We start from the raw sequence: 23131 nt of genomic DNA on the forward strand, positions 1-23131 counted from the left end.
AAGGATATCCCCACCAAGTACAAGTTGTTTTAATTGTTGGAGAAATTAGCTTTTGTATGAGGCTGGGTAACCTTTAGGACCATTTGCACCTGTATATACCAGTAATAACTGAAGAAAACTCCATGTTCGGGGCGAATTAAGAGAGTTTTAGCTAGAAAAATGCAGAGCACAATCACATATACGCACACAATAGCAATCCAGACAGACACAGCATTCAGAGCTAACAAAAATGGAAATGTTTAAGCATCTTAAGAGCTGTTTAATCTTTTAAATTGCATTTGATTCTTTTACTGGATGTATACTGTTTATACTGTCATTAATATTGTAAATGCAGGTTTGAATTTCCCTTATCTGGAATTCTAAAATCTAAAATACTACAAAATCCAAAACTTTTTTCACAGGTGACTGAGAAGACAGTGACCTTTTTGCTTTCTGACAGTTCATTGCACACAAACTTTGTTTCATGCGCAAAATGATTAAAAATATTGGGTATCAAATTACCTTCAGGCTATGTGTATAAGGTGCATAGAAAGCATAAATGAATTTCATGCTTAGACTTGGGTCCCATTTCCAAGATATATCTCATTATGTATATGAAAATATTCCAAAATCCATAAATAAATAAACCCCAAATCCAAAATACTTTCCCAAATTTCTGATATGGGAAACTCAGTCGATAGTATAATTCTGTTTAAATGCTTTCTTCTTGTGAATTTTTAACTGCATTATTCTTTTAACCAATGAGCTGCTTTGAGTCCCAATTTTGGGAGAAAGCATGATGATAGTAATATTGATAATGATACTTAATGATAATAATACACTCATCCCTCCATATTTGTGGTTTTGACTTTTGTGGCTTTGACTGATATGTTCTCACTAGGAATATCTAGATCCTCCAGTGCAACTCTATGGTCAACTTTAACTAAAAGTCCCACTGAAAGACCTAGAAATTCCTAGAGAGAATACTCTACTAGGCCTTTGTAGCTCCTCCAGCTCAATTCCGTAGTCAATGTCTGTTGGATGTTGACCACAGAGTTGCACTGGAGAACCTAGAGATTCCTAGAGAGGTATCCTCTCAGGTACAAACATGTTTAAATTTGTGGTGTTTTTCTTTCTTTCCTTTCCCACTTTCCTTCCTTCCCTCTCCTCCCTTCTTCCAACCCCACTTACCCCCAGCCTACTCCGCCCCAGGCACGCCCCCTGCGAACCGCTTCGTGGGACTAGGACCACGAGACCCAGGCAGCATCTATCAGGCGCAGGTGAGTCTTGGCTGGTCCATGATGGAGATGGAAGACCCATGAAGGTACCTTGTCTCCAGCCATGCCTGGTTGCGGGCAACTGAACAGGGAAGAGAGAGGAAAGAGAGAAGGGGACAGAGAGAGGAATCAGAATGTAGTGGCCTGAGGCAGGAAGACAAGCCAGTCCATTGCTATGGCCACCCACCAGTGGCGGAGATCTCTTGGCCAGCCATAATGGTGCTTCCCCGCAAGCAATTGTATACAGCAGCAGTTCTTCACCTTTTCTTTGCCAGCCCCCCCCCCCCCATCCCAAAATACCTTTTGTTGCTGCATGCTTCCAAGGCTCAACTCAACATTTCAAACCCTGAAATGCAACCGGAGGGAGGTGAAACTCCTTGCAGGACAGCAAGCCTGTTTGCAAGAGTGTCCACATGGTGTAATGGTTTGAGCATTGGACTACAACTCTGGAGTTGTTGTCGTGTGCCTTCATGTCATTTCCGACTTATGGCGGCCCTAAGGCGACACTATCATAGAGTTTTCTTGGCAAATTTCTTCAGAGGGTGTTTACCATTGCCATCCGCTGAGGGTGACACACAACAACAACTAGAGACTTGTCCATGGTCACCCAGGGTTCAAATTTCCTATCCGTCCTTAAAAACCCACTGGGTAACCTTGGCAGATCACTCTCTCTCAGCATCAGAGGAAGGCAAAGGCAACCTCACCCCCCCCCCCCCAACAAATCTTGCCATGAAAACCCTGTGATTTATTTGTCTTTGGATCGCTGTAAGTCAGAAATGACTTGAACACACAAAAACAACTAGATGCACATGTCCCTACAGCAGCCACAGCCTTACCTTCCATTATTGTTTTGTCCCTCACTTGAGCTAGACTGCCACCGAAGAAGGAGTCTCCATTCCTGGACATCATTCTCTGACCATTTCCATACCCTTTAACCCCCCCCCCCCCGCCATTTTTGAGATGAAAGTCCCCTTGTGTCCTGGTTTCCACATCTTGGCTCTGATCCTCCCATGTGTCTTTCCATCAGCCTCCTTGTGACTCCTCCTTGCCAGGATCTGGGCTGGCAGTTTCCCAGCATCCTGAAAGAGAGGACTCTGTGCTTCTTTAAAAAATATTTTGTTAAATATTTCTGCAAGGAATATATATATATATATATATATATATATATATATAAACAACAAGACAGCACACACAGAGGCACACAACCTTGACAGGACTCTAAGCCAGCCTTCTTCCGTGGGTCTTTCTTCCACCTGCCTTTCTGCTTTGCCTTGCCTGGCTTGGCCAGATAAGCGTGGCAGCCTCTGAAGAGACAATCAGTTGGCACTGCTTTAACCTTGTGGCTGCCAGCCAATGGGATTCCTTTTCCTTCCCCTCCAGCGGCACCGCCATTGGCACCTGGCACAGGCTGAACATTTGGCAAAGGCATCTGGGCAGCTGAGACTCTGCCTCTCCTGGCCTGCCCAATAACAACAACTTACTTTCTTTTCCTCCCCCTGAAAAGCTTTTAGGATTCATTTGTTGTAGAGTAACCTTGGAGTCAGCATGGTTTGAGGGTTGGGCTATGGCTCCGGAGACCAGGATTCAAATCCTGCCTCAGCCATGTGGATTCTAAGATGATAAGAAAGTCACATCTTACAATGCAGTACTTTTGGTGAAATGGATCTCCTGATCCTCTCTTTGCAAAAGGATGATAGCATTCACTGATGATATTTTTTACATACAATGATTAATCTTGCTTGTTCATAGATAGATAGATAGATAGATAGATAGATAGATAGATAGCATTATTTTTGGAGAGAAATATACCCATGTGTATGTGTGTGCATGAATTTTCCACTCCTAGAAAAACAATCTACAGTTTAGGATTCTAATGGGAAAATGCTACATAATGCAACAAGGTGGTTTGAGTGTTGAACGATGATTCTGGGGACCAGGGTTTGAATCTCAACTCAGCCATGGAAACCCACTGGGTAACCATGGGCAAATCCCACTCTCTCAGCCTCAGAGGATGGCAAACACAAACCCCCTCTGAATAAATCCTACCAAGAAAACCCCTTGATAAGTTCACCTTAGGGTCACCATAAATTAGAACTGACTTAAAGGCACACGACAACAACACCAGCCCTTTGCGAATGAGAGACCATGCCGCAATAAATAAAGCTTCATCGTTGTTTTTGCTGCGGTGCAGAGAGGATGGCAGCTACCTTGAAAGTATCATGGAAGGGCGGAAATCTGGTTGGATATTTTCATTTCATTCAACCTTTATTAAGCATACAGCAACACACATTTACAATAAAACTTCAAGATCATTATTGTGAAATTTATGCCATAAGCTTGTTGCCTCCACCAGAAAATTGGCCATTAGCCTGGTAATATGCAGGTTCCGCTCTTCCAATAAGTATTCCACTGATAGCCCATCCAAACAGATACTCATTTCCATTAACCTCCTTAACAATTCTTCCCTAGGAATTATATGCAATAGACAAAGCAATACAGTATGATGGAGAACATCAGGAGCTTGGTCACAATGACATACACGGTTCAAAAATGGGGTCTGTAAATATCTGCCCCTGGTCATTTGAGGGGTGTAGATTCAGCCTTACAAATAAAAAGGCCTTGCTCAACACCAGCAATGAAAGAGTTTGAAATAACCTGGAATCCTACCCTGCAAGGGGGGAAGGTTGGATATCTAAACTGTGTTTATGAATGTAGAGGGATCTTGTAGCAGGTTTGAGATTGACTGAAAGAAAGAAGTTGGCAGCATGAGCTTTCGTAGACTTGAGTCGACTCCTCAGATGCACGGCTAGATCTTTGTGTTTCTAAATGTTCAATGTTAATATTTCCCCCCCTCCTTGCATGCTTATCTGTGGTGCGGTTTGACTTTTCCAGAGATTGTGGCGGGGAGGAGGGCGCCCATCTGATTGCAGAGAGAGCAGGTGCAAAGTGGCATCGGTTGCCGCATGCAGGCTGCAGTTGCACGGTTCAGAGGGATCAAAGAGAGGAGGAGGGAGGGAGGGAGAGATTCACTCTCCCCGGCGTGGTAATGCTGATTCGGCAAGATGTAAGCCGGAACGCTGTAGGAATTCATAGTGCAGTCTCCCCATCCCCATCGCAAGGGGAGGCGTGCGGACTGCAGTGCAGCCAGCCGACAACAAAGGGCAGTGGATGTACGTTGGAGTGAGAAGCTGAAAAATATGAGTTTTCAATGGCCCTGGAGACTTGTGCATGGACCCCAGAAAGCTAGGGCTCAGGGTGGATCCCTCCTTTGAAAGGATGAGGCACCAAGGGCCTGCTTTCAGATATGAATTTGGATTCAAATGGGAAGGAAGGATGTGAAGAACTTCTTGTCTGTAAGCTGTTCGGTGGTGGAAGACGCTGCCTCAGAGGAAGGCAGGGTCTCCTTCTTTGGAGGTTGGATGAGGATCAGCAGTGCTTGTGTATTCTTGGATGGCAAGGAGTTGGACAGGGCCTAAAAACCCTAAAGGCAGCAGATCCTGTCTGATCTTGGAAACTAAGCAAAGCTAGTGCTTGCATAGGAGAGCAGCAACAAATTCTGGGTGCTATTAGAAACATAGAGTTGGAAGGGTTCCCAAGGGTCATCCAGTCAAACCCCATTCTTCCATGCAAGAAGACACATCCAATCCTTCCCAATGGATGAGCCTCCAAATTCTGTTTAAAAGCCTCCAAAGATGGAGACTCTGTCACATTTCAAGGCAATGTTTTCCATTGTTGAACTGCTTTTAACATCAGGAGTTTCTTCCTCATGTTTAGGGGTAACTTCTTTTCTCGTAGTCTGAATCCCTTGCTCCACATCCTAGTCTTAATGCTAAATAGTCTTGCTCCATCTTCAAGATGACATCCCTTTAAATATTTAAACATGGCTATCATGTCACCTCATTAACTTTCTCCTCTCCAACCTAAACATATCCAGCTCCCTAAGTTGCTTCTCATAGGACATGTGTTTCAAACCCTTTTCCATTTTGGTTACTGGCCAAACCCACTTCTTATTATTCCCTGCCTAAGGAAACCCTATGAAAATTCGTGGGGTTGCCATAAATCACAAAGCGACTGGAAGGCACATATACACATAGGGGCTTGGACTATATGGTCCTTGTAGTCCCTTCCAACTCTTAAGATTTTATGAATCTATGGACACATGCCTGTCTGTGTAGTTGACCCTTTTTATTTTTCAATTTTTATTATACTAATAAAGTATAAGGAGATAACAAAGAAAAAAAAGTAGACTGAAGTCTAGTTCCGCAGACCTAAGTCTATGGAGTTTATCAAAGCTCATGCTATCAACTTCTTTCTTTCTCTCAGTTGATCTCAAAGAGAGATACAAGATCCCTTTGCAATTTATAACCAAGTACTTCCTTGACTAAGAAAAGCTATAGAATAATTCATGGAGTTGCCATAAGTCCACAGTCAGCTTGAAGACACATGTGCACACGCAAAACTCCGCAGAAAGTGACTAGAAAGCCCTAGCCTGCCATCTATTGGATGCATGGAAAAACAGCAAAACTGGACTCTGGCTTGATTTTGATTTTGATTTTGATTTTCATTTATGAGGACAGCAGAGCTTGGAAACTTACCTTTTAAAAACTGAATTGTTATCTGCCACCATTGCAGAAGTTTGTCAACATTATCCATTATCTGAATTCCCCTCTATTTTTAGCCACACTCTTGGAAGTCTACTTCTTTGTTGTTGTGTGCCTTCAAGTCATTTCTGGCTTATGGCGACCTATCATTGGGTTTTCTTGGCAAGATTTGTTCAGAGGAGGCTTGCCTTGGCCTTCCCCTGAGGCTGAGAGAGTGTGACTTCACCTAAGGTCACCCAGTGGGTTTCTATGGGCAAGCAAGGAATCAAACTCTGGTCTCCAGACTCCTAGTCCAACACTCCAAACCACCTTGTTGCATTCCCATTAGAATCCTAAACTGTAGTGGTATACACACAACCAGGTATATTTCTCTCCAAAAAAATGCTATCTATCTATCTATCTATCTATCTATCATCTATCTATCTATCTATCTATCTATCTATCTATCTATCTATCTATCTAATATCTGTGGTGAAGGCCCTGCCAAGACCTCCATTTGAAGTCCTTCCCATCTGCTTGGACAATGGTGGATGAGGAAGCAAGACGAAGACCTAGAAGCAATTGCCTCAGATACCTTGTCATAGATTATTTGTTGCATTCTAATATTACCTGTCCTCATCTGGATAGAATGATATTTTTAAATATCTACACCCCTAGCCAAGTACCAAACACACAAACACACAAACACAACCCACCTTTGCTCTTCTTTCATGTTCCCGTCTCTAAGGTCCCACCAAGGCCTTTCCAGTGGCTTGCCACATCCTCCGTGTGGTTTTTGTGGGCGACTGCAAGGCCAAATCCCCTCTTTCTACTCTCAGCTCTGCCTCTCTCTTTCTTCTGCCCATCCAGCAAATTATAAGACACGGTTTGTCAGATCAGACGGACAAAATTGTAGGCTTTCCTCCTTGACTCTGAAGAGAGTGCAAGGGAAGGTAGAATGACTTTATCAACATCTCTTCTGTTTTATACCAGGCAACAGCACTGAGCAGAGATAAAAATCACTATTGCATTCTTACAAACCAGGATGAATAATTTCTATAGTTTTTTCCCCTGCTTCAAAAACTGATATTTCTGCTTAATATCCTCCCTGTGTGCAAACATCCCAATGTGTTCCAGGGGGAAAGAGTCCAGCACTCAAACTGATTTCCTTCTTAAAGGAAGCAAGAAATAGTTGCTAGCCCTTTCCTTCCCATTGTGAGAAAGTCTTTGAAAACTGTGCAGTTTTGGAGACTTTTCGCAGTTCCGGACATTTTCTGTGCAAAATTGCACATTGTATTTTTTTTTTAACAGAAAAACATTTTCTGTGCAGAAAACATGATTGTTTGTTCAGGAAGTAATATCTGGTTGAAGCCTGGTCTCCAGAGTCATAGTCCAGCACTCAAACTGCAAGACCATGCTGCCTCTCTTCTCCTGCAGATCTCAAATTTAGAGCTGTGGCAGGCAAACACTTTTTTGCGCGGGAAGAACAAGATGTTTCTCATGGATTAATTCTGCTTTTCCTTTGTCTCCTTCTTGTCCCTCTTCCCGCTAGTCCTGGTATCTAGGTTAACTGCAGCTTCCACCTGCGCCATCATCTTCCTTTCCTCCCCTCCTGGGCTTTGGGCTTCCTTTGAGGAGAACGACGCAGCCCTCCTACCCTTGGCCCAAAGTTTGGTGGCATCGTAAAGAAAGATTGAATGAATGAGAGAGAAAGAAAGAAAGAAAGAAAGAAAGAAAGAAAGAAAGACTTAACGGCACTATCGAGAGGCACCATGGAAGGACAGAAGGAAAGGAGGGGAAGGATCAAACTTTTGAAAACAAATGATGACACAAAAAATATATATATATATATCCCAACCCCACACCTTTCCCATCCTGACAGCGACCTTCCTCAACTGAGCAACACCCGAAAAGACAGCTGTTGGATGGGAGTTGTCTTTTATTTTTATTTTTTGTTGTTGTTTCGGTAACGACACTACGCACCTTTCCGAGGAGAATCGGGATCGCTCTCTCCTTCCCAGCAGCCCTTTCCTGACCCACTTGGATCCCGCCCGTCGCTTTCTCGAAAGGGATGTATATGCAAAAGTTTCGGATTATTTTTCCGGCTCCCGTGAGTAGAAAAACAAAAGAAAGAGAAAGAATTAACCCGGCCTGCTGCAGACACCTCCTTCCTTTTTCTATGCCTGGTTCCCCTTCCCCTTCCTTCGGGGACGTGTCAGCAGCGTGACCCTTGGGACTGCTCTATGGATCTATCCAAGACTGGTCAAAAAGCGGAGGCCTGGGCCCACGCCATTTCCTTCGAGAGAGAGAAAGAGAAATCTATGTTAGGCACCTTTTAAGCTATATCTGCTGCCTCTTTCCTCTGTCTCCCTGCTTTGCTTTCCAATGGAGGTTTGCTGGGCCCAGAACTTACCAGCCCGGCACATCAACAAGACTTCTGAAATAGCCGTGGGGGCTTCCTTTTGATATTCCGCTCCCAGAATGCTTTATGGGTTCATCTCAAAAGATGCAATCTTTGGGAGGGGGAAAATGGGGAGGGGAAGGGTCGATCCAGTTGAGGTTGGTCTGGTGGGAGGAATGGATGGATTTGAGCCGTCGCAATTCAAGGTTTTGTGCAAAATTCCCTGGCTTTGTGCAAAAAGTGTGGGGAGGAGGCTGGAGTTTAAGTGGTGGTGGTGGTGGGGGGGACATTGGAAACTCAGCAGTGAATGTTGAAAACAGGTTGAGGTTTTGAGCCGGAAGGGAAGAGGTAGCATTTTGTCATGGGCAGCGTGATGAACACATTTGCAACCATGTTGTGTTGAAACAGCATGTCTTTGCCTCCCCATTTCCTTGCGGGTGGGCAGAAGGGAATTGCACTTGGGGCTGGGGTAGGGTGGGGAGATGGCATGTCTAGACTCAAAACTCCCTTCTACCCAACTTCAATCTCCTTCCTGCAAAAGGTGGGCAGCCCATCTGACAGAAGCTGATGAAGATAGATGCAGCTTTCCTTGTGAAGTTGGCATCTCCGATTGGGATGGAGGTTAGAGGTGGTCTCCATAGGTGGATGGACCCTCCCCCTATCCCTTCCCCTTCCCCGTTCAGCTTCCAAACTTTGTGTACAAAGAACTATGCATGCCATAGTAGACCAGCTATGAGATGATGATGTTAAGGACCGTGGTGGAGAGGGTGAGGATGATTGCTATTATGGATTGCACATTATTTTCCCCCTAGAAAATGCACTTTGAAGAGGAGGAGGGAAAGAAAAGGAGAAAAGTAAAGTGAAGCGTGGTAGGATAAAGTAAGTAGTCTCCTGGATGAGATTTTCTTTTTAAAAAAAATAAATAATAATGTGGTGTGAGGGGGAAGGTGTGGAAGATGGTGAAGAGATTTTCCATCTGTACAGACGGGGTGGTGATAAGGCTAAGATCTTAATCAGAAATCTGTCAGGACAAGAGTGTTTAAAAAAGTTAGGTTCATGCAGAGCTGGGGAAGGTGGTACCCTCTTCTGTAGTTTCCCCCCTTCCTTTAGGACTCTTATCCCTTCACTGCCCTCCAACCTGCCCACCCGCAAGCCCCAGATAAGCCATCCTGGACTGGTTCAAGTGCCTACATTTTAATGCTCCAGTCCTTCTTGCTGGGTGACGGAGAGTGGCATTCGAAGGGGCGACAGAGATCCGGGTCGAGGGCGGGCGAAAGAACGACGCTCCCAACGCATCACTTCGACACACCCTCCCAGCCTTTCCCTCCTTCCTAGCAGACACCAAAGTTTTAAAACATGCCACGAAGTGGGTCTCCCACCATCCTGAGTCAGCGCCAGGATGCTGGAGTTTGCGCTTAAAGTCCTCTGTGAGGGCCAGATGGACTACTGACAAAGTAAGGGATTTGGTTCCCGTATGATTTACTTTCCCCATTTGGGCACAGGGCATCCACACTTCAGATCACCAAGAATGTTCCTCCTACCCTGGTGCCAAAGCATCAAATCATGTAAAAAAAAGAAAAGAAAGAGTAGAAGCAAGAAGAATCCTATCCAAGATCACTGTAGCCTGAAATGGATTGTGCGTCTGCCTATATGGGACGGATGGATCCAGTAGAACGTAGCTCCTCTCACAAGAAACAAGGAAAAGCCCTAGAGAGAGTGGTCCTTGATAAATAGTCATGGCCACACTTTGGTTGCATAGTGGCGAACTTCTACTTGGAAAGCCGCAAGAACCTACATGGTCTTTATTACCAGCGGAGTCTCTACACTGCAAACTAAAACTGATTTCAAGAGGCTTCATCCCAGGGAAGTCTTGGGAACAATAGTTTTTGTGGAAAGAGCCTTACCTTCTCTATTGTGTCCTTGCCTTCTCCAAATCCTTTGGCCTGGGGCAGTTTTGAGGAGCCACAAAAGTTGTTCAGAGCCGTTTGCACTGAAGAGGTAAACCAAGAAAGATGTTCAGAAGAGCTTCCACTCTTTCTGTGAGTCGGAAAAGGGACAGAATTCGAGATAACCAACGCTGATCTCCACACCTCTGTGGTTTGTTGGGAACTCCTTCCCATCTTCTAAGACGGAGATTCAGTAATTTTTTGGGAAGGAAGGAAGGATTTAATTTTTCTTACGGTTGTGTTCCCAGGCGGTCTTTGGGGATGGTAGATGCTTGTTGCTGATCAGTTTTCATGAAGAGAATCCTCTCCAGCAATGTCAACATGAACCCAGAGTCTTCTCCCCCTTCGGTGGAAGATTAGTCTGCTCTGGACTTTGCACTTCATGCAACAGAAACCGCTCCCTCCTTGTGGCCCCATGACCCTCTCTCAGGTGGAAACCTCCTTGTTCTTGAACTTTCCATCTTCAGCCTGACCCTCGTACCTATGGAAGAGCCCCACCATTGTGCCCGCCCTCCGCCATCTTGTCCTTCTCAGAAAATGCTGGAACTTGGATGCCACGGCCTACCTTCAACCCGGCAGTCATTTCGGGGCTTGCGTTTGCTTATGCAAAACCTCCTATCTACCCCATCCGCTCCCTTCCAAGGCCAAGAGGGGAGGGATTTCTTTTCCTTTTTAAAAAAGACTTTGCTAGATAACCCAAGCCCCCACCTCAAATTCAGCGTTGTTTGGGGAAAAGGGGGGCGATGGTTTCCAGCGGTACTTGTTTACACCTTTGCACCTTGACGATGAGAAACGTCGATGCTGGGTTCAACCAGTCATGGGTTGGGAACTGGGCAGGAGAGAGTAAATACATCCAACGTGGACCCTTCCGTCCCTCGAACCCTGTGGCGTCTCCAAGGTGGGACCGTGCCATGGGGTTTCGAGGAGGCGACGAGGGGTTTTGCGTGCGAATCTGACCCAGAATTTCTTTTGATATATACATATATAAAGCGAATTTTTTAAAAAATAATCTGCAGTTGGTGGAGAGGGAACGATTTCGGGAGGAAAACGAAAACCCTGCCAAAATTAACCCTTACAAACTCTAGAATGCATGGTGCTTTGAAACAGGGACTCATGTGACCTAGCTCAACCAATCAGCTGGCTGAGAATGTGCATGGCAAATATACATTAAAAGCTCTCCTTCCCCTTTCCCTCCCTCCCTTTCTTTCTTCCCTTCCGTCCGCGTCGACGATGAGGAACAAAGAAAACAACAACGACAACCCGCCGTGGTGTTTTTTTTTTCTAATTTGCACGAGAAAGAAAAAAAAAGAGGATAAAAAAATAACGTTTTATACCACATAATGTGCCTTGCCTTCTACGAAAATACGTATTAACTCTAATGACATCACTGCACAGGTGTTGCTGCATGGTTATTATTATTATTTTTGATGCGTGTATGCGGGGGGGGGGGAAGAGGGAAACGAAAGAAACTGGGTTGGGGAGGTTTGGGGCGGGAGCGTATTGCCATTTTTTAAAACAGAAAACGATATAATCAGCATTATGGATGGTTGCATGGGAGGGAACGGGGCAGGTTGCAATGCGGGGATGGAGGTGGGGGGGTGTAATTAATCGATTTTAATTTCAAAATCACAAGGGTCTAGGCCAAGGGGGGGTGGATGTCGATAGGGGTGGAAGGGAGGCTGGTGGGTGTCATGGATTGTTTTCCTCTGCTCTTGACTGGTTGTAACAGAAGAGTACCCTTGTCCCTCCATATTTGATAGGGTTAGGGGCACAAAACCCCCGTGAACATGGAAAAACCGCAAATAACAAAAATGCCCTGGTTTTGCCTGAGAGGACACCTCTCCAGGAATCTCTAGGTCCTCCAGTGCAACTCTGTGGTCAATGTCCGACAGACACTGACCATAGAAATTGAGCCAGAGGAGCTACAGATGCCTAGTAAAGTATTCTCTCTAGGAATCTTTAGGTCTTTCAGTACAACTTTTAGTTAAAGTTGAACATAGAGTTGCACTGGGGGACCTAGATATTCCTAGAGAGAACATATTAATCAAATCCGTGAATAATCAAATCCGCAAAAATCAAATCCGTAAATATGGAGGGATGAGTGTATTTCCATGGTGTGGGTTTAAACCGAGGTGGGCAAAGTAAAACCTGTGGGCCACATGTGGTCCCAGGGCCATTTTGTGGCCAAGGGCACCCCCTGATTTTTTTAAAATCAATATTTTTGCCCCCAAATCCCTCTAAGGCAGTGGATCCCAACCTGTGGGTCGCAACCCCTTTGGGGGTTGAACAACCCTTTCATGGGGGTTGCCTAAGATCATTGGAAAACACGTATTTCTGATGGTTTTAGGAACCGAGATGAAAATAATTTATGGTTGGGGGTCACCACAACATGAGGAACTGTATTAAAGGGTTGCGGCATTAGGAAGGTTGAGAACCACTGCTCTAAGGGGCATGAGAAGCACTTTCGCTATGTTTCCAAGGGATCCCCGGACCAATTTTAGACCTCTTTTTGGGACAGAAAGTGAAGCAGAGCAAGCCAATGGGGAGTAATGCTTAGAGCACTGGATTAGGAGTTCAGGTCATTTTCACTCCTGTTAGGATCCACTCTCTATCTCTAGTAACATCCAGTTCCAATGGAAAACCGTTTTAATTCTATAGCGTATGTAGGAATCTCTTGAAAGGACCTGAATTCCCATGATCTGAACCCTCTGACCGGAATTGAGCCGATTATATTAGGATAGCAATTCTTTACTAATTTAATTCTTGGGGGGAAAGCAATGGGAAATTTTAGCCCTTTCCTATACATTTCACCCAGAATAGGTTCCGAACTGCAAAGGTTCTTGTTCGTCCGAGTTTCTCCTTGTGAAACACATTTTTCCCTACCATCTTTCTGAATATTTTGCAATAACCTTTCCATCCCTGTGGGTTACACCAAAACCTTTTAATACCAGCTCGAAACAATCAATGGCCGCACATCCGTAGGAGGGTCTTGTTAAAGAATCGATGGGGGCTCAGGCTAAACTAAACCAGCCTTGGCGATGCTGTGAGACTTTTGGTTCTTTTGCTGCAGCAGACTAACATGGTAGCGACATCGTTTGATGATGATGATGAAAGGTTTGATGATGGTAGCGACATCCTTTGATATGTGTTTTTGAAACTGAAAGACCGTTGTTTTAGGTAGGAAGAGAGGTCTACACTACAAAATTAAGCTGCTTTAAAACAAAAGCTATTATGGCTCCCCTCATCCCAAGGAAATCCGGGAAATCTCTTACCTAGGGTAAAGAGAGATTTGCAAGAGATGACACCACTAACTAAGGATTGCCTTGTGAGATGGAGACCCAGGAACTATCCAGTCCAAAGTCCTTTCCCCACAAAAGCAGGGACCCTAATCCAGGAGCTTCACCATCCTTTTGCTTGTCATATTTGGAAGTAGAACGCCTCCAAACCAGGCGCTCTCTTTTTTAAAGAGAGCGATCATTCCCGATAACTAAGGACGTAATGCATCGCTAAATTTCTTCTCAAAGGAAGCAGTGGTTCATTTCACCAATTTTCTTCCCATTGCAAGAAGGTTTCAGGAGCCCGTTTGGAACTCGTGACTTTTCTGCGCAAAATTCGCACGTGGTTGTTTTTTGCACAGAAAATAGGTTTTTTTCTGTGCAGAAAAGGCTTTTTGTGAAGAAAAAACATGTGCAAATTTTGCACACAGTGTCCCATTTGCCACACTTTCTGGCCAGGGAATGGCTTTTTCGGTATAGAGAGTAATATTCTGCACAGGAAAGGTTGATTCTTTCGCGGGAGATTGTTTCTTGTGCAAAACAAAACTTGTGTGGTTTTGGTGGAGAATGAGTCCCAAGCTTCTTGACAGCCTAGGACTTTTCTCATCAGCCTTAACACTTGAGAAACCTGCTTTTTGAGCATAACACCCCCCCCCCCAAATATTTATCAATAGTCTTTCCATCTGTACCAATAACCAGTGCAGAATTAAAATCTCTAGTGTATCTTTGGGGAAGAGTTAGGAAACCTGACCAGGCTTCAAGCTTGACATGGAACAGACATTCCCCAAGGAAGACTAAAATGTCACCCAGATTTATCAGCCCCCTTCCCAATTCTACGCCATGTGTTTTTGCAATGTTATCCTTTTTCTCAAAAGGGGGATTGTGGGTGTCCCCTGAACTAGCAATTCGTTCGCCACTGGTCTTGTCACATGTCTTCCAGTTAGAAATATAAATGTCAAATATGCAATTCTGCCCGTACTTTCTTCCCAAGTGCTTTTGTCTTTAGCAAAATATATCTAGATCGATCAATCAATCGATCGATATTTGAGCCAGCGTGGCATAGTAGTTTGGGCATTGGACTATGACTCTGGAGACTAGGGTTTGATTCCCAGCTCTGCCTTGAAATCTACTGGGTCACTAGTGAAATCTACTGAGCAACTGCCTTGCTCAGGTCTTGCAGATTCAGGGCAGGCGTTGTAGCTTCCTTGGTGGAGTCTTATCAATTTGGAAAGCTGTCTTCCACTTTTCCTACTGCCTTCTACTTAACCAAGCATTTAGAGGAAGGTCCAAATGGCCAACAGAAACTGTTCCTACTGTGCAATGATAACCATGCAAACAAGTGTAGAAATTCTTTTGATTTCCACCTGGAAGAGTGGGCTTCTGGATGGGAGAAACCCACAGAAACAATACAGTAACAGTATTCAGAAAGGGAGATCCATTCCTCCTTAAGACAGTGGCCTAAAATGAACAAAGATATATGTCTAGGAATGACGGATGGGCAATTGTGGCCCTCTGGACCAGTGCTTCCCATTTTTGGTTCTCCACTTCAGAAGCCCTAGCCAGCGTCACCAACAGGAATGATGGGAGCTGAAGTCCAAAACGTTTGGAGCACCAAAGGTTTGGAACCACCACTCTAGACATTTTTGCTGGTGAGTCCCATAAACCCTGTTCAATGTAGCCTCTTTGAAGGGAGTTGCTGTTCAAAAATATTTGGAGAGACACAGCTGGAATTACCTGGAGCTGATTTCGGACTTGCCCCAGGTGAACTGCTCTCTTCTTGTGGGTTATCTGGGGCTGATTTTCGGCTCCTGGTTACCTGGAGCTGAATTTGGGCATGCTCCAGGTAGAAAGCTCTCTTCCCATGGGTTACCTGGAACTAATTTTGGGACTCATCCCAGGTGAACCACTCTTTTCTCATGGGTTACCTGGACCTGATTTTAGGCTCATCCCAGCTGAATAGCTCTCTTCTCATGGGTCTTCCAGACAATCAAGGCAGGGAGGATGGTAAGGCAAGCAGATAGGTCTTCCTCTTGGCAGCCTGTGCCTTCTGTTGGGCACAGTCCTCCCAGTGTTTCCAAACCTCACCTTGTTCCTACCAGACTGGCAATTCTGTCTGCCCTCCTTAGTGATATCCTCAGATTTTGGTTTCAGCAGAGGAAGACACAAGGATCTTGCAACCCATCCTTTCTTCTTCTCCTCTTCCCAAAAGTGACACTTGGCTCTTTCTGGCGTTTCTTGTGCACTACCGGTGAAAAAGTTTTGCATTGTTGATATGGGATTTGGTAAAGATAGAAGCAATGTATACCTTATACTTTTGCAATACAATTTTATTAAGTTGTGGGGTGGTGGTGATGGAGGAAAAGGCCAAGACAAGCTCCTTTTAATTTGCACACCGTTGATGGTGGTGTTTTGAGTTTGAGCGATGGGTGGAGAGCCTTCCAGTGCATGGGAGGCAAATGTTATTGAGCATTATTCTCTAAATTCAGGAATGGTGGCTTCCAAATTAATGCGGTATTTTCCTGGTCCTTCAACACTTCAGTTTATAAGAAAGCAGTGAGCTTCTGTAGGAAAAGGGAACAAGATGTTGAAGGTAAAGGTCAGACTCAAGGAACGTCAGAGGACACAATATCCACATAACAATGTGGAACTGGGATTGTCAAACTTTGGCATTCTGGACATTTTGGACTGCAGCTCCCAGCATGGTCAGGAGTCAGGGATTCTGGGAATTGAAAGCAAAAGTCCTTCATTGATGACAGATTGAGAATCTAGAGCAGTGATTCCCAGACTTCGTTCCTCCAGGTATTTTGGACTTGAATTCCTCAAAGGCCTAGCCATCTTGGCCAACAATTGGGAACGCTGGGAGCTGAAATCCAAAACATCTGGAGGACCAAAGTTTGGGAACCACTGACCTTAGACATCTTTCCCTGAATGTCTTCTTTAGAAGATGCTTCAGACAGCCTTGCCTCCAAATTTTCTCTTGACAACATCCTTTGTCCAAAACATAAGGATTGCTGCAGCCCTATTTCATCAGAGTTCACTGGCTGGGAAATGAGGTTTTCTTTCTTCTTTCCTGTCCACATGTACAATCTAAACCAGTTTGAATCTGGTTTACCAGTCCCAAGGTGGTTGATGACTTGCGTATGAAGGCTGTGTTGTATCTGCTTTGGGATGTATAGGAACTGTCCAAGGTCTTGAAACCGTTTTGGGTAGAGAGGTGAGGAAGTTGGAGAACAACTTGAAATTCTGGGTTAAACCGCAACGTGGATTTACTGTACCCCAACATGGGAAGTGAATTGTGTCTTTGCAAAGATACAAATAGTCATTTTGTGTAAGCACTAAGAGTTTTAGAAGTGGCACTTGTGGAGGAACAGCAAGAGATAAACAGATTCAAAGCAGTTTCATGTCATGGTGCAGTCATAAGTTCCACCCAGGGTGCATCTACACTGTAAAAGTAGCACTGTTTGGCACTACTTGAGCTCCATCCTACACCATCCTGGGATTTGTAGTTTGGGGAGGCACCGACACTCTTTGCAAGAGTAGGCGAAAGACCATGCAAACTACCAGTACCAAGAGCCCATCGGACAGAGCAATGGCACTTAAAAGTGGTATCAAACCGCACTATTTCTACAGTGTAGATGCTTTCCAGTGCAGTTCCTCAAGTCGGATGAACCAACTCTAGTTCGTCAAGCGATCCCTGCTCTGATTCTTCTAAATTTCTCAGTAGATGTTCATAGTCTTTCAGACCCCTTTTTTGGAAGGAAGAGAGAAAGAGTTGCGGCGTGTTGTGTTTTTGAAAGGAAGGATTTCTAGACATTAAATGGGCTCACCAGACATGGTAGGGTATTTCCCCCCCCCCCATCCCAGTTCAAATTAGGAAATTTTAAAAGTTGGAAGATTTCTGGATCCTCCAAAGCCCCGTTTGCTTAAACGCGCCATTCTGTTACCGGTCCGTAATGTTAAAGAGGAAAACAATTGTATACACACTCAGATGGAAGAGAAGCCAGCAGGAGCAATGAATACGTGAAATACCAAAAATATAACTGAAGCTGTGCCTATGAACTTTTCTGCCGTTTTGTGTTTTGTCGTCCTTCTTTGGTGTGTCCCCACCCTTTGCCATTCTTCCCTCCCACGTTTCAATCTTCATTATGCTTTTTCAAGTCATAATTTCGGGTTCGAAAAAATATATATCCTTGGGAAAGAGAATTTGGATCCCTCTGTAAAAAAGCAATCTTGGCTGGAGCAGTGTCGCCAGGATTGAATGCAAGGCATTTTTTAAAACAGTTGTTCCCAGGTGTTCATTTTTCTCATTCGTATGTCCATCCATCCATGCATTCAGACTGAGGCGAAAGTGACAGAAAAGAAGCCAAAACCAGGAATAAAGAAAATGATCCTAGCATTAGTCCGAATTATTAGAATTATTATCCTAGCATTAGTCAGGTGAAGCTCCCAATTGGAATCTGTTTCTTTGGTTCATGGATTAAATTGGATATCCCTATCTATCCTCTGCAGAGCCAGTATAGTGTACTATGAATCCCATTTGGGGAGAGATGCCCACTATAAAATAATGGCCAGACGGGCTCTGGGAGACCCTTGGCCAAGCCACACTCTCTCAGCCTTAGAGGAAGGCAAGGGCTAACCTCCTCCGAATAACTGTTTTCTTTTCTGTTAAGAGAGGCAGCAAAGTGCGACGGTTTCAGCGTTGGACTAGGACTTCAGGAGGCCAGGGTTCGAATCCGTAGCTCAGCTATGCAAACCCACCGGGAGACCTTGGGCACGCACTGCGCTCTCTCAGCCTCAGAGGTAGGCAAGGGCAAATCCCCTTCTGAATAATAGTGATCATACAATGTTATTGCTTTCACAACGTTTTTCTTTTTAAAAAGAAGAAAAGGCTCCCTTTTCAAAACCAGAAGTGGGCTTCCAGTTCTGTGTTGTCCTTTGCCATTTTTGGCCATTCTGCTGGAGTTGGCCTAGACTCTTGGAGTTGTCTTTGCAAGATGAGAATGAAATGTAGAGTTATTCTTGTTTTTCTATCCAGATTTCAAAATGGAGAATTAGCCAAGCAGCCCAGTGCGCCAGCGCAGGAACAAGGTGCCCACCATCTGGAGCTTCCTTGAGCCCTTCCACACTACACAGTTGTAACACTATGATCCCACTCTATCCACTGTGGCTGCGTCCTATGGAATCCTGGGATTTGTAGTTCCTGGAAGCACTCTGGATGATGGTTCTTAATCCCCTCTCTCTCCCATAAGGAGAACCAGTATGGTGTGGCAGTTTCAGCATTGGGCCCCAACTCTGGAGACTAGGGTTCGATTCCCCACTTGGCCATGGAAACCCATTGGCTAACCTTGGGCAAGTCACATGCTCTCAGCCCCAGAAAAATCCATTATAGTTTCATCTTAGGGTTGTTATAAGTTGCAAACAACTAGAAGGCACATGTTATCTACAAACCCCTGTTTTCCATGGATATCACCATGGCAGTTAATGTGGAATCATCACTATAACTGCAAATGATAAAATGTCTTATATCTAAAAATGTTATTTGTGGAGAAATCTGACCAGCCAAGGAAGAAGGTTGAGAATGGATAAAGCATAGCCCTTTAGGTGTCTGTGGATTGCAAGACCCTTTTGGCCTGGCCAGCAGATCCAAAAGTAAGGAACCCTGGGAGATGCAGTCCATCGACATCAGGAGGGCCACACTTTTGTCCATCCATGGGTGCAGTTTGCAAACCAGCAAAGACTGTGAGGTGGGTCACTTTTGCCTTTCTCTGACAGCGCTCCTCATCTGGGATAATATTTTCCATCGCCTCTCTTTCCATGGCACCATCTTTCAGTTTTTTGGAAACATCTTTGGATATTTTGGGGTTCGTTTTCTATGGCCATTGCGTAGGTCTATGAGGAGGAGGATGGTAACAACGGAAGACGGGTGGGAACCGAGGAAGACATGGTTTCTCAAAGTGGCACCGAGTGGCATGTTTCTCATTTCCTTCCCAACCCTTTTGTAATCCACCTCTCTCCTTTTTTCTTTTGCATTTCTGATTTGGAACACCTCTCCTCTCCCCGACGCACACGGATCCGCACACACACCCACACCCACACGCTTTGTCATTTTATATTTTTACAGATGTTTATGAATAATAGCTTATTCTCTGTCTCGCTTCTCGCTTGCTACGTTCCGTTTTTAACAAACCTACACACAAGACACACAGAGAACACAAACACACTGCTTGCACCGGGGAACAGCAAGCTGGCTGGAAAGACTTCGCAAGGACAAGTTTGGGGGAAAGCAGAGAAATTTGTCGAAATGGTTTTCCTCTCTTTCTAGGGAAATGTAGTTCTCTGGATGGGGATCTTTCACTCAAAGTGTGCTCCATGAACTATGTTTCCCTGGATTCATTGCAAAGAGGAGGCCAGATTAGTTATCCAAAAAATTCATTCTAAAAGGATGGGTCGGTCGAATGAAACGGGAGGCAAGAAAGCTTGTTTTCCAATGCAATTTTTAATCTGGTCCTCTTTAAAAAGGAAACCATCCACCCTCATCTTGGCTCCACATTTCAACAAGGCAATGGATAATACACACACACATAAGTACACGCCACACATACACACAACCCTCCAGCTTGATTCCCTGGTGCTTCTCACAATATTTTGAATCTAGCATTTGTACGCATACTGTTAGCCGCCGCCGCCGCCGCCTACCTTTTATGTACCATTACCTGAAAGCCGACTCCGGTTTTCTTTTCTTTTTAATTTTTTCCCCCTATGCAAAAGGAAAATAAAAATAAAAATCCAAACGGACAATTTAAACAAAAAAAAGAAAGAAAAAAAAGTGGAAAAAAATCAGAAAAGTGGAAAAAAAGAGAAAAAAATGTATTAAAAAAAATTAAATAAGCTATGCTTTCAACTGTCGTGCCGCCTCTTTGTTTCTCATTTGACCATGCGCGCTTTCAAGAAGAGTTTGGAGAGTTGTGCGCCCTCTCCAAAAAAAAGCACCCTGCCGAAAAGGTGCCGATCTGGGGGCCATGATCAAGAAGGAACCCAACAAGGACTGGCTGAAGGATGGTAAGAAGAAAGGTAACTAAGGATGGAGGAGGAACGTGAGTCAAGACATTGTGGCCTTATGGCCTGTGAAATCGAAACAACAACCCCAACAGCAGAGTAGTGTCGGCCAGCCTGTGTCCAGGGCGCGGTGAATCCATTTTGGTCTTTAACTCAGACCTTACAGGTACCAAACACGTTTGGGTGTGTAAAGCTCTTGGGTCCCCCTCTGCTTCTGCCTGAGCTGGATGGGACCCCTTGAGAGCCTTTAAAACAGTGATGCCCAAAGTGAAGTCGAAGGCTTTCATGGCCGGCATCCATAGTTTTTTGGGGTTTTTCGGGCTCTTCGCTCCAGGCAGACTTAGAAAAGTTACAAGTAACAGATTAGTTTATCAATGGTTCCCAACCTTTGGTCCTCCGGGTGTTTTGGACTTCAACTCCCAGAAGCCACAGCTACCTTGGCCAACGGTCAGAAATCGTGGGAGTTGAAGTCCAAGCCATCTGGAGGACCAAAGGTTGGGAGCCATTGGTCTAGATCATCTTCAGCCAAGTCAGGAAAATGTTCAAAAGATGTGACTAGCAAATATATTATCCTAGTCTACTCACATAGGTGGAATCATGAGTCCTGGATGTTCATGAGGGTAACTTGGAGTTTGGAGATCGGACAATCTCCCAAATATCCCCTTTATTCTTCTTTGTTAGATGCTCCATCATGGTCCTCTCTCAGGCTTTTTAGCATCCACACTTGTGCCCAAATGGCCATCTCACTGGGCAATGGCTCTCTCTTCACCTCTATGATGTTCACCCCAAATGCACAACTTAACCTCATCACATAATCTAACCCTTTACTACCTGAAGAAAGACTACCCCCTCAGTTGTGTTGACCCAATAATTGGAGAAGCCCCATTATCAAAAACAAGTCACGACAGACTAATCTTACCTCTCTTTTTGATCACGTCACAAGCTTGGTAGATGGAGAGAATGCCATGGATGTGGCATTCCATGATTTCAATAAGGCTTTTGACAAGGCCCCCCATGACGTCCTTGCAAAAAAGCTTGTAAAAGGTGGATTTGGGCTTCGTTGACCATTGAACTGAAAGGGTGTCCAACAATGGCTCCTCTTCATCTTGGAGAGAAGTGACCAGTGGGGTGCCACAGGGTTCTGTCCTGGGCCCAGGGCTATTCAACATCTTTATCAATGACTTGGATGAAGGAATAGAGGGCATGGGTATCAAATTTGCAGATGACACCAAATTAGGAGGAGTAGCCAATACCCCAGAAGACAGGATCAACATTCAAAAAGACCTTCATATATTAGAAACTAACAAAATGAATTTCAACAGGGAGAAATGGAAGGTACTACAGTTAGGCAGGAAAAAAATGAAACACATAGACGTAGGATGGGGGGCACCAGGTTTAACAAGACGACATGTGAAAGGGAGTCCTAGTAGACTACAAGTTGTACGCGAGTCAACAGTGTGATGCAGCACACAATGGGCTTCATAGTCATGCTCTACATGGATGACATTTAAGGGCTTCTCCAGGACAGAAAGTTAAAATGCAAGACATGTCTTGGAAAAGGGGGACATCTGTTCACCATGTCTACAAGTGAGCGGAAAGTTTGCACTCACCTCTTTTCTGTTGCCTAGAGAGGCAACCAAAATGGGGAAAGGCTTGGAAACCACCCAAACCCTATGAGGAGCGACTGAAGGATCTGGGTATGTTAAGCATGGAGAAGAGAAGGTGAAGAGGTGGCATGACAGCCCTGTTTAAATATTTGAAGGGATGTCATGTTGAGGATGAAGCAAGCTTGTATTCTGCTGCTCCAGAGACTAAGACAAGGAGCAATGGGTCCAAACTCCAGGAAAAGAGAGTCCACCTAAACATTAGACAGAACTTCCTGATGGTGGGAGCTGTCCAACAGTGGAAGACACTGCCTTGGAAGGTGATGGGGCCTCCTTCTTTGGAGGCTGGGTGGCCATCTGTCAGGAGTGTTTTGGTGGTGTGATGGAAGAGAGTTGAACTGGATGGCTCTTTGGGGTCCCTTCCAACTCTATGGCTCTATGAGACCCCAAAACTAAAGAATATGCACCTTCATCTCCCAGCTGGAGATGACCCATGGAAACTAGATATTTGGGGATATGGCTTAAGATCTGGTGAGCCCACGGTTCACAGCATTGACTCCTTGAATGTATGGCCAGGATATGATTGGAAAAACAAACTCAGTTGTGGTCCACCAGCGCCACCTGCTGGTCAGACATAGGAAGCACATTCTCTGAGCATGATTCAAAACAGATAAACCCCATAGATAGATAGATAGATAGATAGATAGATAGATAGATAGATAGTGGTCCTTTGACATTCCCTGGGGCCCATGAATGTGGAAAAATATTCCCCATGAATGTGGAATGTGGAAAAACCACTATTCTTTTGACCTACAAGAACACCTCTCTAGGAATCTCAAGTTCCTCCAGTGCAACTGTATGGTCAACATCTGCCAGAAGTTGATCATAGAATCATGCAGGAAGACCTACATATGCCTAGAGTAGTGTCTTCTCTAGGAACATCTAGGTTCTCCAGCACAACTCTATGGTCAACATCTGGCAGAATTGTGCTGGAGGACTTAAGAGATTCCTAG

General features: G+C 44.7%; 1 protein-coding gene across 6 annotated transcripts in view; it reads left to right on the forward strand.

The window, feature by feature from the left end:
* Positions 1–7701, forward strand: part of NFIC (nuclear factor I C) — an 84041-nt gene extending 76340 nt beyond the window's left edge. For all 6 annotated transcript variants that reach the window (XM_089535580.1, XM_089535582.1, XM_089535583.1 and 3 more), the window contains 2 exons: positions 1177–1259; positions 7389–7701. In XM_089535580.1, coding sequence (XP_089391706.1) covers positions 1177–1259; positions 7389–7406 — 101 coding nt within the window. In that variant the 3' untranslated portion in view covers positions 7407–7701. The remainder of the gene's footprint in view (positions 1–1176; positions 1260–7388) is intronic.
* The last annotated feature ends 15430 nt before the right edge of the window (positions 7702–23131 follow it).

Source organism: Sceloporus occidentalis, unplaced genomic scaffold (assembly GCF_023333645.1).
Source record: "Sceloporus occidentalis isolate IW3139 unplaced genomic scaffold, rSceOcc1.0.p SCAF_8, whole genome shotgun sequence".
NCBI classification, from domain to species: Eukaryota; Metazoa; Chordata; class Lepidosauria; order Squamata; family Phrynosomatidae; genus Sceloporus; species Sceloporus occidentalis.